The sequence below is a fragment of a genome, unplaced genomic scaffold, assembly GCF_019419815.1.
Source record: "Pyrus x bretschneideri cultivar Hongxiangsu unplaced genomic scaffold, Pyrus_bretschneideri_v1 Contig76, whole genome shotgun sequence".
NCBI lineage: Eukaryota > Viridiplantae > Streptophyta > Magnoliopsida > Rosales > Rosaceae > Pyrus > Pyrus x bretschneideri.
In genome coordinates, this window is record NW_025999816.1 from 1,138,099 (window position 1) to 1,156,047 (window position 17,949).

The 17,949-nt window shown below is 37.9% G+C and overlaps 2 protein-coding genes across 8 annotated transcripts; both read left to right on the forward strand.

The window, feature by feature from the left end:
* Positions 1–386: 386 nt before the first annotated feature.
* On the forward strand, positions 387–6,015 carry LOC103955547 (pectin acetylesterase 8). Of its 6 annotated transcripts, none has more exons than XM_048574921.1 (14): positions 387–855; positions 1,928–2,048; positions 2,158–2,240; positions 2,397–2,526; positions 2,707–2,786; positions 2,900–2,986; positions 3,064–3,188; positions 3,268–3,328; positions 3,451–3,504; positions 3,595–3,672; positions 3,789–3,894; positions 4,031–4,176; positions 4,273–4,422; positions 5,725–6,015. In XM_048574921.1, exons 2-14 carry the CDS (start codon positions 1,928–1,930, stop codon positions 5,818–5,820), a joined length of 1,317 nt encoding a protein of 438 aa, XP_048430878.1. In that variant the 5' UTR covers positions 387–855; the 3' UTR covers positions 5,821–6,015. The 6 variants fall into 6 exon arrangements, with proteins under 6 accessions (XP_048430878.1, XP_018505029.1, XP_018505028.1 ...); XM_018649513.2 differs by having other exon boundaries at positions 388–855; positions 1,924–2,048; XM_018649512.2 differs by lacking the exon at positions 5,725–6,015 and having other exon boundaries at positions 391–855; positions 1,924–2,048; positions 4,273–4,734.
* A 3,307-nt stretch (positions 6,016–9,322) lies between these two features.
* LOC103955550 (probable E3 ubiquitin-protein ligase RHG1A) lies at positions 9,323–17,411 on the forward strand. Of its 2 annotated transcripts, XM_018649515.2 has the most exons (7): positions 9,323–9,482; positions 9,586–9,903; positions 11,450–12,487; positions 12,819–13,013; positions 13,099–13,253; positions 14,315–14,425; positions 17,029–17,411. In XM_018649515.2, exons 2-7 carry the CDS (start codon positions 9,712–9,714, stop codon positions 17,087–17,089), a joined length of 1,752 nt encoding a protein of 583 aa, XP_018505031.1. In that variant the 5' UTR covers positions 9,323–9,482; positions 9,586–9,711; the 3' UTR covers positions 17,090–17,411. The 2 variants fall into 2 exon arrangements, with proteins under 2 accessions (XP_018505031.1, XP_009365723.1); XM_009367448.3 differs by lacking the exon at positions 9,323–9,482 and having other exon boundaries at positions 9,489–9,903.
* Positions 17,412–17,949: the final 538 nt, after the last annotated feature.

The following is a 17,949-nucleotide window of genomic DNA, read 5'->3' on the forward strand; positions in this document are numbered from 1 at the left end:
CCTTAAAAAGTCACCAAATATGATGAATTAGGTACTCAAAAAGAAAAAAAAGCGTAAAAAAGCCGATTTACAGGTTTGAATTAATGTTTTGCCTCATGAAAGCTTTATATGCCTGGCAGTCTGGCTCAATATGCAGGCATACGGATAGTACACCATATGTAATTATATAAGCAGATGAAAGTTTTATTTTTTAAGTGACCCTCCACTTGTATAATGATATGTGATGTATTATTTTATATTCAAGACGCGTTGACAAATCTCTTCTTTAGTGGAAGTTGTTGTCCTGTCTTTTCGTTTTCTTTCGAACGAAGATTATAACCTCACCAACCGCCCTAAACTTCCATTTTCTTGTCATTCACTAAGAAACAAGTAGAGGGTTCTTCTCATAAGAAACAGGTAGAGGATCCTCCGCCCTATATACACTATATCTGCCTCAAATAAAACACAGCGTAATACGATAAGGTTCGTTGCGGCAGCAGATGTAAGCAGTCGCCAGTGGAGGCTTTCCTTGTCATCTGGGTCGGGTCATACTCGATGAGGAAAGGCCCAAACCCGAGTCCACATCCAATCATTAACCCTTTTCTTTGGGGAATGGTTGGGAGGGAACGAAAATAAGTGTCGGCTCTCGGGTTCGCTGCTCCAAAAACTCAATAGAAAAACTCTCTCTCTGTGTGCATATATATACAAAAACTTTGCAAACGAACTCTCATCACTCTCTCCATCCTTTTCCTTTGGCTACCATTGCATCACTCCTCCAACCCATCAATTTCGATCTTTCGTTGCGACTTTCGAGTTTCGACATCCATTTACTGAAACTGATCAACTGGGAGGTTTTCTTTCTTTATTTCATTTCAGGTACATTATGCCGTTTCTGGTTTTGCCATAATAATAAGCTATTTTGTTTCTGTTGTAAACAACATTTTTTTTTTTTTCATAAATTTGGATCCACTTTTTCCTTGTTTGTATGCTTAACAACATCAACAACCCACATTATATATTTATATATGTCTCTGTGTGTGTATATATATTCATTAATGTCAGTCAGCACATTGGCATTGCCGTCTTTATTTTTTCAGTTAGCACTCTCCTTTTTAAGAGAGTGTTTAAGTGAGCTATTAATAATTCTTCTGTGTGTATATTAAAATATATGTATATTTCTTTGTGTGGTTGAAGTTGAACTGGGATTTTCCACTGAACCAAGGCCAAGGGTGAGTTGGGTACTTTGAAGTAATATCAAAGATGGGGGTTTTTTTTTTTTTTTGTTGGGTTAGATTGGATTGCAATGCTTCCATTTGGGTTTCTGTTTTTTTCTGAGAAAAATCCATTTGTTTATGGCAGCCAATAGATTTCTGAATGATTTTGTTAGCATTTAGATTTAGAAATGTTTGCATATAGAATATGATTGATAAGTCTGTTTTTATTATTTTTCTTTAATATAATTTATTATTATTTTGGTAACTTTACCTTTTCTTAGTGTATAATGTTGGCTTGATGTAAAAGGAGCTGCCTAATTTTGAAAAGAACCAACTTTATGGCCTTGAAATCTTGATACCTTGCAAAAGTTGGAAAAAGCTCTTTGTTGCTAATGCTTATCCTTGACCATTAAGCAATACGAAAGCTGAGAATTAAACTGGTTTGGATCATTCGAGGAGGATCGGTTCTAGTTAGATATTCTGGGATTTTTTTATTTTTTGTTATGGTGGAAAACCTGCAAACTAGATTCCCTTCCTTTTACCTACGTATGTATGTATGTATGCATGCATGTTGTAGACACGATACATCGATGATTGTCCCAGTAGATGTAGATTCTTGATTGATTTTGTCAATTGGTTATGCCTCTAAATGAATTTCTCTGTTGTCGTAGGTGTTTCCTTTTTTCCTTCGGTTTTGTTTTTGGTATATTGATTTCTTTACTTCGTATAGGCAGATGGCTGGTGCAAGATTAGGCCAATGGTTGTTTGTTCTAGTATGTGCAGTCATGCTGCTGAAAGCAGCCGGATTACCTGTGGGAATAACTTACGTTCATAGTGCGGTTGCCAAAGGAGCCGGTGAGAAACTCTTGTGCAAATATGCTGATAAGAGTAATTTCCTTTTTTTCGAGTTTCATTTTCATAACAAATATTTGATTTAGGATTTGGAATTTGACATGTTGTGCAGTTTGCTTGGATGGGAGTCCCCCAGCTTACCACCTTGATAAGGGATATGGTTCAGGAATTAACAATTGGTTGGTTGACATTGAGGTTTGTCCTTTTCTCTCAGCTCCCAGTACAGTTTCTTTCACAAGATAAGAGGAACAAAAAGAAGAAGGTATATCGACAGTTTTCATGAAATCTGTGTATTTGATAGTTTGTGAATTTCTGATGCCGTAATTCTTCTTCCTTATGTTTTGTTCTTAGGGAGGAGGATGGTGTAACAATATCACAACTTGTCTTGTCCGTAAAAACAACCGTTTAGGTTCATCTAAGAAAATGCTCAAGGAGATTGCATTTTCAGGGATTCTGAACGGCAGGCATATGTTTAATCCGGGTTTGATATCTATTTTCGCTAATCAAGATTTAGTACTTCTTGCCATTGTTTAAACAATTTTCTTTTTTTTACGATGAAAAGCTTAGTAGTGTGGTTGATCGATATAGCTTTCATTCTTCTTTTGTCTGTTGAGTTCCTTGCTTTTTACCAGTAGAACTAAAAGTCCATATTCCATGCCAGACTTTTACAACTGGAATAGAGTCAAAGTTAGGTATTGCGACGGGGCATCATTCACTGGTGATGTTGCAGCTGTAAACCTAGTAAGTTACCTTCCAAGTAGCAGTCCGAGTTTGCAGACACCATTTGTCCTGAATCTGGGCCTCTCATTTCATTTCTGATTGTGGGATTATCAATGAAATAACAATTTGAGCAGGCCACCGGTCTTTTCTTCAGAGGAGCAAGGATTTTTCGTGCCGTCATTGAAGATCTATTAGCAAAAGGAATGGGGAAGGCTAAAAATGTATGACCCCTTAACTGTCAACCATTTCAGCTCTGTTGTCATCAGCTCTGATGACTTGCTAGCACATTTTACTGCAGGCTATGCTCTCTGGTTGTTCTGCTGGTGGATTGGCGTCCATTCTTCACTGTGACAACTTCCATGCCCTCTTACCTGTTGGAGCTAAAGTGAAATGTGTTTCAGACGCTGGTTACTTCATTAATGCGTAAGCTCACGCTTAGTACCTTGTATTCTGATTCCCAAACTACACGAGAGTCGCTTATCCACCTGGTAATGAATTGCAGGAAGGATGTTTCTGGAGCACGACACGTTGAACAGTTTTTTAGTCAAGTGGTTGCAACACATGTATTCCCTTTCTCCTTCTCTCTATAGAAGACGCGAAAAGAGAGTTTCCCTTATTTGTCAGCCCTTCCTAATGTGATTCAAATATTAATCCACGTTGCTTCTCATTGTCAATCTTTGTGTAGGGTTCGGCGAAGAATTTGCCTCCATCTTGCACTTCAAAATTGAGTCCAGGTTTGGTAAGTATTTGATATTTGTAAAGATTTTCAATTGCAACTATATCCTTTTCATTTGTAAATTCTAATGATACTTTTGAAACAATAATCTAGTGCTTTTTCCCGCAATATTTTGCCTCACAAATCCGGACGCCAATGTTCTATGTAAATGCAGCCTACGATTCATGGCAGGTTAGCTTATTCTTTCTTTTACGAACTCTGCTAAGTTGCTTCCTTTATATTTCAGTTCATCGTCTATTTTTCCTTTAGATTTCCTCTTATTACTTGATCTGATTGTGTCCATCCAGATAAAGAACATATTGGCACCTGGAGTTGCCGATCCCCATGGGACTTGGCAGAACTGCAAGCTTGACATAACACATTGTAAACCCACTCAACTCAAAACCATGCAAGGTACGTAATTATAAACGCCAGAAAACTAAGCCAGTATCGACGGACAGGCCAATAGCTAGGCCATCCGGCCTTCAGAAGTTTTCAAGCCGAAACAGAAATTAGTTGATCCTGGTTGAATACTTTGTCTCGTTTTCAGATTTCAGGGCGCAGTTTTTAAGTGCAATTGGTGGTGTGAGCGGCTCTCGATCAAAAGGAATGTTCATAGACTCTTGCTATGCACACTGCCAAACTGAACTGCAGGAGACATGGTTAATGCCCGACTCTCCGGTACTGAACAAGACGGTAAACATCAAACACAGCTTTCATTCATGCATCTTCCACGACTTACTGCTATACATTAATTCAAATTTGTTGTTAAAACTGTATTTTCATCTGCAGACGATTGCAAAGGCAGTTGGAGACTGGTTCTATGACCGAACTCCCTTTCAAAAGATTGATTGTCCTTACCCTTGCAATCCCACTTGCCATAACCGTAACTTTGATCCAAATCACCAACAACACAGTAATTTCGCCAAAATGTCGAGAAAGGTATATCAAACGTAGGAAATAGATTTATCAATTTGTGAGACACATATATATATATTCATTTTTACTAGCTAGATTTATAGGTCAAGTTAATTATGTCGAATATGAAAGAAAAGAAAATTGTCATTGATCAAGTAGTACGAAAATAACGGCAAGGCCACCACGGCACAGAAGCTTGTGTGCCGGGTGTGTCTTCCCTCATTGTTTATGTAATTGGTCATTAAATCTCGATTGTATCCACGTTCTTCCACCTTTGATTCAGTATCAGAAGACAATTTATAGGGCAATTCAATGAAATACGACTTATGAGTGTAACTTTTGCGGGACCGTAAGCAAGGTCATTTCTTTTAATTTTGGGCTTGAAAATCGTTCAAGGCCAGCCGCCAAAAGTAGGGTCTGTCACCTCTTCTCTGCAGCGTCTTTAGCCTTTGTTCCCCTCTTCTCTGCTTTATGTTTGTTTCCTTGGTTGCTGCCTTCTGGTAGGCCTCCCTGTGTTTTTGGCTCCGGCCTTGGTTACGAACCTTTCCAGTTTCTCCAAAAAAAGTAGGGTCTCTCACCTACCGCCATTTCTGAGTGCGGACGACCTTTTCCGGACCTTGCTTGCCGAGCAAATTCGGACCGTTGGATCTGATTTCAACGGCTGAAAACAATTCAATCAAAGCAAGCTTCGTGTCACAATAAAACTGAATTCCGGGTCCTAAAAAGTAAAAACCCATATAATTCACGGGTAAACTTGAGAAATTTTGGGAAATCCCTCTTGTTCCTCTCTCGTCTCAGTCTCTCGTCTCTCTCTAACTCTTAACTCTCTGCTCTGCATGACTGCATCTCACCCTCGCAGTCACAAGTGGAGATCTCACAAAAACCCATATAATTCACGGGTAAACTTGAGAAATTTTGGGAAATCCCTCGTGTTCCTCTCGCTTCTCACTCTCTCGTCTCTCTCTAACTCTTAACTCTCTGCTCTGCATGACTGCATCTCACCCTCGCAGTCACAAGTGGAGATCTCACATTTAATTGACGCCGCCGTCTCCTTCACCGACGGAAGCTAAGTCCAGCGTCATCCTCTCCTCAAATTGAATCCAAGATTTGAAATTGTAGTTGTTTTTAGGATTCGGGTATTGGGTTTTGGTGGGTTTTGATGAATTTGGCATCAATTCGATGGGTTTTTGGGCAGATTAAATTGGTTTATGGGGGTTTTTGTTATTAATACCAGATTAAATTTAGTTGATATTAAGGGTAGGATTGAATTCCGTGGACAGGAAAGGATTGAATTAATTTTGAACTGGCTGCTGTTGTTAATTGCAGAAGGAATTTCCATGGCTGCTCCTGATTTTCGTGCACCTCCTTGGCTTTCCAATTTTCCATGGCTGCTGCTGGTCGTCGTTCGATTTTGGTGTATGAGCATAAATTGGTAGTTAATTGTAGTGTATGAGCATGAATTGATTGTTTCCATTGAATGGAATGCTGGTCTTAGAATTTAGCCTCCACCTCCTCCTTGTCGGCCACGGTCGAGTAGCAGGTCACAACTCTTTCTCTCTCAACTTTGGTCTCTCGTTGTAACCATGAACCCTAATAGAAAAAGGCAATTTTAGATAACAATTAGCGAGCTTAATTATTAGTTCATTGAACAAAAGAAAATAAATCGGAACAAGATCCAGTCCTATGGAGGTTGCTTAGAAAAACTGAACAACAACGAGTGAGGATAGAAGGTCGACGGCGGTTGTTGCCATCGTGCTCAGTGGAGCTTCTTTGTCTGTTTCTTAAAGTTACATTTTAGGGTAAAATAGGAAGTTTAAGAGGCAAACTTTTAAGTTGAGATAATATTTGAGTTCAAATAAAAGAATCCGAATCCTTGTCGCAAATAAAAGTTCTTGTTTTTTTGATCAATTTGCTGCTCTAAGGTTTTTTTCTTAAAAAAGAAGACAACTGGTGGTAAATTACGGTTATCCATCTTTTCCAAGGGAATGAAAGATTCATAGAGGAATTTCAGCCTCCCCTATCCACAAGTCTGGCTTCCACACCAGCAGCTGGTTTCGAACCCAAGACCTCTAGTTTTTAATTTTAAGGAAGCCTCGTAATCTGCCATTACCACTGGGTCATCAATTTGTGGTTAAAATTCATAAGTTTTTAGTTCTTTTACACTTTAAACATGTTTTTTAACCATGGCACTGTCGTGTCGCACAATCATTGGACCTTAATTTTTTGTGAGCCATATGGCTTTTGATGTGATTAATTGGGAGTGTTTGACGGCTGAGTATGTCTATTTTACCATCATCATCATCACCATCATCAATACTGCTTAGTTTTCTAAAATCAGTTCAGAAGTCCTACGAATTTGTTGCCCGAATATGTGGGATTTGCTTTCTGCGGGTCTTGTGGTTATTTGGACGGGATATGCTAAAGCTTTTTCGAGTTGTGGATAAGGCCACCCCACTTATTTTATTTTATTTTTTTAACAAACGAGGCTTAGCTTTACAATGGGCTACCAATAATGTGGTTCAAATTCGTTTTTGGCAATAATCAAACCTAATACCTTTTACTTACTAGTGAAGATGAATATCACTAGCCCATAGTACTAAGAATACCAAATTCTTCTTTGGTCACACCATTTTAGTTTCTAGCATTGTTTATTCTTTAAAGATGGTTCTCTATCTTGTTTTTTTCAATCTTTAAAAACACGGCAAATAAATTATGGCCCAAAGAAGGCGCTTGCCGGCATATAGAAGAGCAAGAGACTCTATGAGAAAGTTTGTGTTTTACATAAAGAGAGACCTAATATTTCATTGGCTATTAACATCTATTAAGGTCCCCCGACCCCTCTCCATTTGATACTTTGTAACTATTTATAGCTTCTCAGTCGACCTATCCCCCATTTTTAGGCGAATCACGTAATCTTTTAGAGCAGTTCCACTGGGGGTGGGATAGGCCGGCACACAACCAAAAAAATGGCCCGACACCTAGCCCAGGCTGGTTTCCATGCCAGCCCAAAATTGATAGACCTTGGGACTGGCCCGTATAACGCCATTTTGACGCTAGCTCTTCCCACAACCTTCAACCTCCAACAGGAGGACTCGAACACCGGGAGTGGATTGCCCGACGGCATGAGGGGTGGATTAAGAAGAAACGTCCTTGGCAGTGTGGAAGAAAGTGGCAGAGCAAAGAATAGAAGCAATAAACGTAAAGATCCCCAAACCAACCATCGTTGAAACTCTGGCCACCGCCAAATCCAATAAGCTCTGAATGCTCAATCCCATCATCCACATCATTTCTTTCAAAGTTTAACACCTGATTGGCAAATTGGAAAATCTGAATTGGGTTTTTATTTTTATTTTTTTTTCAAATTTCAGCTTGTGATAGGATTGTGTTGCTCCAACTCCATTTACAAAAGCTGAGGAGGTAAGGATGCAGCAAAGGAACAAAAAGAGATGGATGAAAGAAATGCAACAAAATTACAAAGAAATTTTCCTGGGATCGAGAAGGGGAACTTCCACTTTTTTGGGATGGTGTGCTTTGCAATTTTATAATAAAAAATAATAATATTTTAATAAAATTGACTAGGCTATTTTTTGTTAGGGGTGAAGATGTATTTGGCATATTACTGTTCATTAGGGTTTATCACTGTTCACTGAGTGGATAAATGCGCTGGGTGCTGGCGTATTTGTGTTAGGGGTGGAACTGCTCTTAGTGTTAAATTTCTCGTTTACAACGATCATGTAACAGTATTTGACCATCATAATCCTTTGATAACCATAACAGTTTTTAGCATCAGCATTAGCAAAGTTTGCGTAGGGTGTCACATGGGCATGAGCAGTGTTTAGTGGTAATATGGTGGTGTTTGAGAATGAATGATTACCTGTAAAAAGATAATGCTAGAGCGACCAAATTTGCAAACCAAATGATGTGTCACTAATTAGAGATAAGTATGTTAACTGACACTTAATTAATTGGACATCATATGGTTTGCATATTTAGTTTGAAAATTTTGGTCCCCCAGCATTACCCCCTGTAAGAATGAGTTTTCAGTTCCTTTTATAAAGGGTAATGTCAAGGATACCAAATTTCTAAACCAAATTTTGTGAATCAAATTATGTGGATGTTGATGATTGAACTATTACCTAAGTGTTGATTAATGTGTTTATTTCCTATTTGTGACACATCACTTGGTTTGCAAATTTGATTTCAAAATTTGGTATCCTAGGTTAGAGTGAAAAAATTCGGTTCCTCCAATCCTCTAACAAGTAAACCTTATAACCATGTTGAGAAGCTTTAGACATTATCTTCGCTCACCATCAATAAGGGAGGAGGGGGACCTGTAAGAAAACATTCCGACCTCAAGTCAGTCTTTATTCAAAATGGCTGTAGTACATTGTAAAACGATCTGATACTTTCCTCCTCCCTCCTCCCTCCTCCATGCTGGTGGAGTTGTTGGCCTTTTGTAGGCATTCAAGCTTTGGGCTCAAAGTCCCGCTTTCCTTATATTTCTCCATGTTCCACATTCGTGGATGTATTTGATCATGCTCATTTACTTAAGCCCCACTCCCCATGTTTAGCATGCTAGTTGCTTGTATAATGGAAGTGTAATTTTTAGCTCCAACACCTTTGATCATGCTCATTTACTTTAGCCCAACTTTGTTGAGTTGGTCAATGTGGGATTGAAGTTTAATGTGATGTTGGCACTTGTCTCGTCATGAACATAAGAAGGACTATAAATTTTAGGAGATCAAATTGGTGCACGTGTCTTTTGTTCCTTCTATTTCTTGATTTTCACGTTTGAGTTTTAGATGGACGGTTTTTGAGTTGTGCAAAATATAATAAAAAGAAGTCGGGCTCGACCCAAGGCCCAAGGCCCAAGGACGAAGAAGGGGTGAAAACCAATTTTGAATCCCGCAAAAAGAGGCAGAGGGAACGCCACTCTCTCTGCTTTCATGTCGTCCTCTCAAAAAGACGAGTCAGTCGTCAGTCACTCACGCCAAAAAAAAGCCAGAAACCTCCATTTCCACATCTGCCATCTCTCTCTCTCTCTCTCTCTCTCTCTCTCTCTCTCTCCCCTCCCCTGCAAGAAAGTATAACTTCTTCTTCTCTCTCTCTCTCTAAATTTATCGCTTTTTGTTATATAGATAAAAAGGTGAAAATGTTATTGAAAACCCAATCTTCTCCTCCCCGCAGCTTCCCCCGCTCCATGATTCCAGATCTCAAATGCGTGGTTCATGATGTAATTTGAATCACATTTGGAGGGTCAAGTCTTAAGGGCATTGGACTAGTGGACCCGCCTGGCCGGACGGAGGGAAGAAGATGGGATCGAGTGGCAGCAAAGCGACGTCGTCGTCGTCGGCGGTATTATCTTCCTCGACGTCGTCGATTGGTGGAAATGGCCGGAGCCGGAGGTGTCGATCCAAATCCAAATGCCGCAGACTGTTCAAATCGTATTCTTGTTTGGGACTCGGAACCAAATCTCGATCTCACGACAGCGATGATGAACACCAGGTCCCTCCTCTTTGTTTTTCTATTTAAATTTGATTCCTGTTTTACCCCTGCATTTGAAATTTTATTTAATTTTCTTTGAGTTTGAGCATCAATGTCTGAATTTTCATTGGGATTTTGGAGCACAATCTTTAATTTTACTTCTATTTTATTAGCAACAGAAGACAAAATTTTTTTTTTTTTTTTTTTGTTCTTGGTTTGTAAAATGCTGCCTGAAAGTACTAGTTTTTGAACTATTATTTTTAATTATATACATGTTAATTAAATAAAGCTTTAGTTGTACTTTTGGTTCTGGACCGGTGTCAAGGTTTGTATAAGAGTATTAAAATGGTGGAAAAGAAGATTGGAGAGTTGCGTTTCGCTTTAAGAAATGTATTCCACTGTTATTGTTAAACCATTTTTGGTTTTGTTTTGGTATAAAGTCAAAATATGGAAGTAAAAGGAGGGTTTTGTTTTTTTTTTTTTTTTGTAATTTAGCCTTGTTATGTTGCCTCAGCTCTTGTGAAGTTGAATTAACTTTTCCCATGTAGAAAGTTCCTTCCAAAATCAATAATGTAGCAATCTTGTCCAAGGCTGCGTTGTGAAAGGTGGCTACCCTTTTTAGCAACGTTCCATTCTTTTAGTAAGAAAACACATCTACTCTCGGATGTATTTAGGTCTCATGATGGAGTGGTTCTCTCATGTAACCAATATACCATGTGTCAATCGTCTAGGGTAGTGCATATGTTTGAACACTTGGCAATGATTTATTGGACGGTGACGCTAGTAGGACTACATGTTTGCATGAGAGATTCTCTCCTCGTGATGAGAATCTGTATAGAACCTAGCAGTCCTTTCTATTCCAACCTGGGTCATCCTTCCTCCCCACCACCGTCCCTGTAAACAACCTGTGTAAGAACTTACAGTCATCTCCTTAACCTCACCTGTTATAAACAATCTGAGAACAGTTGTTATAGGTTGTACTCAACCTCAGGAATCAAGACATTTGAATTTATTTTCTGAAGTATAAATTAGGATTGTGAGGAAAAATTTAATAGCTTGCCAATGCTAACCCAAACCTTAAAGAATAAATTTGTAGTTAGTAACCTTCAGATGTGATGATTGGAAATCTATTAAACGTTACACCTCCAGACATCAAAGCTTTTAGCTTTTCTATCTTTTTAGCAAGCGAAGAAACTACGGAATGAAATCCAAATACATATTGAATCCCAATATCCATGGGTACTATGTAAAGTTTCTCACCAAAGATGTATTTCAAAGAGGAGCATGCCTGCCGTACATATAGGGTATTTTATAAACCAGCAGCAATCACATTTTACTTGTAAACCTTTAACTGTTAAAAAAAGTAGCTGGCTTTTCACGTGGGACTTTCTTTATTCATGGTTGCTTCTGTTTTCCTATACAAGACTTCTATCTTTTCCCTGCTACCAAACATTGGTATTTGGAAATGTTTCTGATATGTTGTCATTTGAAATTTTAATCTTTTTTATATGGCTGGTGTTAATTGGCCACAAATTATTTAAGGAACTAAAGTGGACTCATGCTTTAGGTTTGTGATCATCGGAACAAAGAAATCAGGGATAATGCTCCATGTGGAAGCCTGAATGACACAGTGCCAGATCATGCAAACATTGAATATTTCAGGAAGGTTAAAGTTGAGCAACCTGATGAAATGCCTTGTATATCTCCAAATGTTCAGCTGAATGAATGGGGTCAGGCTAGTATCACTGATACTGCTTCCAGAACTGCTAGCAGCTCTGCCCAACCTTCTGCTTCTTCAACTATGAACCCTTCAAGTCGTTTCCTTTCTCGCTTTAGCTTCATTCCAGGTAATGTAAGCTTCAGGTTAAGCCGGGCAACAAGTTTAGGGTCATCCAGGTCTTATCCTCTATCTTCGACAAGTGTCACGAACAATGAGGATGAGCTTCATCTACATGCAAGGCCCGCTAACAGTTTGATAGATACAGATGAAAGCCAACAAACCAATGACTTTCTTCCAGAATCACAGGTTAATAGGATGCCAGCACATATTTATAACGAAACTTCTGGCAATGCACGATTAAATACTCTGGGATCTGGTTTTTCTGGCCTCTTGCAAGCTAACCAAACAAATCCTTCAAGACGTGATGCTAGTAGAAATGCTAACGGTTCAATAATGGGCGTTGGTGTAAACTCGTGTTCTCCTAGAATTCATAATGAAACAGGAAGCAGCAGAACTAGACCTTCTGATAGACGTTCAGGGGCTCGGGAACCTGTTGAACGGAATGTTCGTTTCAGCAGAACCTTAAGTGTTGGAAGACTTCGTGACAGGGTACTTCGTCGATCATCATTATCTGATTTAACATTTTCTTCTTTGCAACAAGAAGTGAGAGATACAAATCAGGGAGATGATACACGGAGTTTGGAACCTGAAGTTAATGTTGTAAACTCCGAAAATGGGTCTGGTTATCCATCTAATATTTCTAGTTCATTGTTTGGCATTCAAGACTATGGAGTGGAAACATCAAGACCAAGAGAGGCTAGGTATCATGATCTACTTGAACACAGATCAAATTTCCTAGAGCGGAGGAGAAGAATACGATCTCAGGTTTGTTTCTTCTTCACACAGTAATTTTTGCTGCTTTGAGTGAGATTCAATGGAACAATGAATAGCACTTGGGCTCATGATCTTCTAAACGGATGTTTAATAATTGCAACTTTACGCTTATTGCTAATCCAATGCACCAACCAGTTGGCTGCCCTTTTATGGACATTATTATGCCCAATGTTCCTGGTGGTTAGTTTATAGGTATAACTTGTTCATAACTTTGTTAAAGGGACCATATAAACTTCTTACAATCTGTTCTTGATACATTTTCCTCACTCTTTTATTTTTTCTGTACCATTTTGGTTTGCTGATGCACATGTATATTTTGTAGGTTCGTGCACTTCAGCGGTTGGGGAGCCGCTTTGAAAACGTGCCTGGACATGAGAGGTCTTGTATCTTATCTGGTCAACAGAGAACAGGTCGTTGTACATGTCGTACGAATAATCGAGATGCCGGTCCAAATGATGACAACAGTGCTAGGGCTAGCATATCAAGAATAGTTATGTTAGCTGAGGCTTTGTTTGAGGTAATGTTAATATGTGATTACCTTTTTGTCGTTGTGTTTCCTTACTAATTATATAACTTGAACCGTTTGAACGTAATTTAAATAGGTTCTGGATGAAATTCACCAGCAATCCGTGGTTTTATCTTCCCGACCTTCTGTATCATCAATTGGATCTGTTCCTGCTCCTAATGAAGTTGTGGAATCTTTGCCTGTCAAATCGTTTTCGAAGTTGCAAAAAAATGAGTATGAGGAGGCTGCGCAGTAAGTATCTAAGTCTATCTGATGTTCAACATTCAGTTCACTGTATATCTTTTAAGGATGTGGCTGACCTGATTCAGTGTGTTGACAGAGTAAAAGAATCTATCTGCTTCCGTTTTTGAGATGCAATGAATGTTTAGCTAAGGAAATCTGTTCCACTACTTTCTTTAATCACTGAACAAAATATTTAAGAATTTTACATAGATTTTCATAGTGCTAGTTCATAAGAGTAGAGCTTGTGTATATGTAAAAATATAAAATAAGAGTAGATTTTCACAGCAATTGCTGAGCGGCTCTTACGTGCCCAACCATATGTAGAACCTCAGTAGTTTCTATCCATATTTGAAAAGCATTCTAAATCACTAGAAGCATGAAAACGGCTATTATCACAGCATTGTTTAGTGCTGTGTGGCTTCTGAGTGCCTAAAAATATATGGAATCTCGGTATATGTCCATTTGAAAAAGCATTCTAAATCACAAGAAGCATATTGTCTTGCAATTAATACTTGAACCTCCTGAGTCGAGTTCTACTTCCTTGTTTTAGATTATTCTCATTTTTTTTTACAAGAAATAAACTGCCATAATGGATAAACTTTTCAAGCAAGCCAAAAATAGTGCAAATTCATTTGCAATCCCTATGGAGCATCCAGATGACTGTCAATTAGTGGATTGAGAGGACGTTCCTAATGCAATGGTTTATATATTTTAGGTTATGAACGTATCTTATCTTTCCTTGCTCGTCTCTACTTGACTTAACATTAGTTTTTAGAAAATGGTACCAAAAAATAGTTAGTAACTTGTGTAAACATGTGGATGTTGGTATTACATTTATAATCTGATATGTGTGTTGTTGTAGGTACATTGTCTCTCTATTGTTAGCAAAATGAAGTGTCTTTAGAAAGACGATTTTTATGGGCTGATTATAACATGGTTTCGATATCTCTGTTTGATTTTTTGTTTCCAAAATGGCATTTTTTTAGGTTAAGAAAAGGAATGTAAGTTGCATCCCTTTAATATAGAAAGAGTTTAATAACTTTTGCTTTGTGTATCCTTTAATGCAACAGATGCTACATATGCCTTGTGGAGTATGAAGAAGGAGACAGAATGAGAATACTGCCTTGCCATCATGAATTTCATAAAACTTGTATCGACAAGTGGCTCAAGGAGATTCACAGGTTCAAATACATTTTCTGCTTTTGAATATTCTAATATGACCAGTTTAAACAGACACGTTCTTTATTAACCTGAATAACATGTTGTGATGAGTGCTATTGAAGTATACTTTTATATGTTCTGGCCATGATAATGTTGAAGGGGGTTTTGCTAAATTTATTATACTAGTTGGGTTGGAAAAGAATAAATCATTGGATAAATTGTCCTTCTGGCTTTTTGCGGGTTTAGTAAATTAGTAGTGCTTGCATGGTAGTTGGTGCTTGGTGATCTGATACATGCTGGTTTTGGTAACATAAGCTTGAATTTGGAAATGGTGGTTATTCATGGTAATATGTTGAAGTTAACCTGACAGATGATGAGAACGCATATTATGCCCAAGACCTTTAGCTTAAGTGGCATTGGGAGGATGGGGAAATGTTTAGGTCCTAGGTTCAAATCTTGTCGTAATAAAAATGAAAATTCCTTTCAGTTGTTGCTGGAATGGCCATTTTGTTTGATTTGATATGTTCTTTTTTTTTTTTTTGAACAAATTGTTTTGATATGTTAAACTGACCATTAGCGCTCCAATTTTAGCTTACGTTAATTATTTCTTTATTCATTTGTATGTCATTCCATATACATTCCATATACTTTTCCCCTTTCTATAGCCAAAAAAAAAATAAAAAAAAAAGAATACTATTGACCAAAAACCAATGGTTCAAACAAGCCCTTAGCTCTTCTAGGTGAGTGTATTCTTCATCATGAGGTTTTCAGGCTTTGCACAGCCAAATGGGTTTTTGACTTCTTTTCTTGTTGAGGAGCTGCCAGTGTTTTAAAAAGTGCGCCTTAAGACACACCTAGGAGCCTTAAGAGGGGGGTGACCATGAAAACCTCTGCCCAGCGGGAGTAGGCTTAAACTCGCCTAGACGTGGTCGAGGCGTTTGACTGGGCGTCCTTTTTGTTTAAAAGTTGCCAAAAAGTTTTAGTTGCAAAATCGCTGCACTTTGAAGAACATGAAGAAGATAGCCTTGTTTGGAGTGATTTCTTTTGCTGATTTTTTCGTTTTCTTTATTATCTTTTTTTTTTCTCTTTAAACTGTCGCATTGACAGTTGTTCCAAGTTGTTCAGCATATTCCCCAGTATATTCTCCAGCATATTCCTTTTTCTTAGACTTTTTGTTTTTAATATTATTGTATAGATCTTAAGAAACTCAGAATAAGACATTTTTATAAAAGCATTTGATAACCTTATATTATTTTTTCCTTAAAAACGTGGTCGATACTCATTTTTATGTAACGTTATATATTATTCATTTTTTTTAAAAAAAATGTTAAATTATCCTTGTAACGTAGTCTTAAAAAGAGAATAACAAGGATAATACAACTTAAAAAAGAAGAGAATAATATATAGCTACAAAACAAAAAATAAAAACAAAAAGATATTTTTTGTCTTGTTTTAAGGAAAGAATAATTTAAGGATATCAAATGCTTTTATAGAAATGTCTTATTTTGAGTTTGATCTATAAAATAATATTACAAAGAAAAAGTGTAATGAAAGGAATATGCTGGACTACTTGGGGAATGTGTTGAATAACTGTCAGTGGATCAGTTTAAAGAAAACCAAAAATTCAGCCAAAAAATAATAAAGAAAATGAAAAATCAGCAAAAAAAAAAAAAAAAAACTCCAAACGAGGCCGTCTTCTTCATGTTCTTAAAGTGCAACGTCTCTGAAATTAAAACTTTTAGATTTCAGCAACTTTTAAACAAAAATGATGCCCAGTCTACCGCCTCAGGTGCGCCTTGACTACGTCTAGGCAAGTTTAAGCCTACTCTCGCTGGACAGAGGCGGCGTTTTCATTGTCGCCCCACCTCCAATGCTACATAGGCGCGGTTTTTAAAACACTAGTTTGATTTGGCGGCTTTCTAATTAACATCTCTTTCCTTTCCAATGGGTCTTTCTTTCATATGTTTTATAGTTGGAGATAATTTCTTTCTTGATTTACTTTTTCATTTCCCTCTTTTAGCTGTACTTGAACTCGGCGCTCAAATAATTTTCTTGGAAACACAAGTCCTATGTATCTCACTGCCACTTATTGTCTGATTGTTGATCGCAACTAATGAATCACTGATTAGCTGCATTATTTGGTTTCCATGATAAGTTTTGTAATCCTCCCAATTTTGACAAACGATAGCGTTATTGAGTTAAATTATTAGTCTTTAGGGGGATTGGGATGAACCCGCACTAGGATGCATAGGCATGATTGCTTTCCGCCATTGCGGTAAAGCACCATCTGCCCAATTCTTGGTCATTGATTCTCATACATGCCGCAGCAGCCAGTTTTCCTTGTTTGGCCTAACAATATAGAATGGAAGTTTAAATGTAGTACATTCAAAAGATGCCTTGGGATTGTATTTTATTTCTGCATTTGATTTTATCGAACACCATAGATATTACAAGAGCCATTTGTTTCTTCTTGCCACCGCTCTAACTAATACAAGTACGAACTGATAAGCTAACTGATGGTGCCTGAAGTATCAGTGCCACTAGTTGCTGACATTTTCAGTTTGTATTCATATATTTTGGTGCTTCTTCTAATGGAAAAGTCTAACTTGTATGTTGTGTGCAGGGTATGCCCGCTCTGTCGCAGGGATATCTGTAGATCTGATGAATTGCCGGCAGAGAACTGAGACGGTGATTTTTCACTCTCCTTCTGGAGGCCTATGGACAGACAAATGCGGAGCAAAGCTTTCCGAGGCAACTTTAAGAAATGTTTGTTTGTATCATACTTGAGGAAGTTCAGTCCTTTTCTGCCCGCCATTAATTGCACTCATTGCAAATGTAGAAATGGACTGAACTACTTGTAACCGGCATCACCTCCGGCAAGAGGGAAAGGGAGGAAATGAGAGCCCCTATTGTTGTATCCCAAATTCTGTGCATTCCGTTTGATTCCTGATTTTGTTATTGGTGAATTTGCAGTGGAAATATATTAGGCACATGAATTTCTTTTCACCTTTGATATCGAATTCAACGGTGAATGACAATGCATTCCTTGGTCTCCAGATTACCAAGAGAACATTGTTTTATATCCACATTAGGTTTTAGGGTGCTCCGAGTTAGCAAAACAGATATGAATTAGAGCGAGGACGAAAACAAAAACTTCTTTGTAAAAATGGTAGCTACTTTCCTTGGAGGCTTAAATTAGTAAGTACCAAAATATGCTAAGTTGCACTCAATTGATATCGATTAGTTTCATGCTGCCGCATTTTAAGAGAAATTGTTGGACTTTGATTTATTGGGACCATGACATGTGGCATCTTGGGTGGCTAGAAGGATCGGAATGTCCATGGTTTGTGAAACATAATCTGACAGCCTAGGGTTAAGCTCATTAAAGATATTACTTGTCTTTCAAATAAGAAAATCCTAATTCAAGTCAAATTAGGATATCATGTGATTAGGCAATGTAATTCTAAAAGAATTGGATATCTTATCATTGATTCTCTCCTAGATAGTTTCTTGACTTAATTAGAATTACTCTTCTACAAGGATT

Excerpts from the sequence above, each read along its gene's own strand:
- LOC103955550 (XM_018649515.2), top strand. The coding sequence starts at position 9,712 with ATGGGATCGAGTGGCAGCAAAGCGACGTCGTCGTCGTCGGCGGTATTA. Across the intron at positions 9,904-11,449 it reads ACAGCGATGATGAACACCAG|GTTTGTGATCATCGGAACAA; the intron begins GTCCCTCCTCTT and ends CTCATGCTTTAG. Across the intron at positions 13,014-13,098 it reads TAGCTGAGGCTTTGTTTGAG|GTTCTGGATGAAATTCACCA; the intron begins GTAATGTTAATA and ends TAATTTAAATAG.
- LOC103955547 (XM_048574921.1), top strand. The coding sequence starts at position 1,928 with ATGGCTGGTGCAAGATTAGGCCAATGGTTGTTTGTTCTAGTATGTGCA. Across the intron at positions 3,329-3,450 it reads GTCAAGTGGTTGCAACACAT|GGTTCGGCGAAGAATTTGCC; the intron begins GTATTCCCTTTC and ends ATCTTTGTGTAG. Across the intron at positions 3,505-3,594 it reads CAAAATTGAGTCCAGGTTTG|TGCTTTTTCCCGCAATATTT; the intron begins GTAAGTATTTGA and ends ACAATAATCTAG.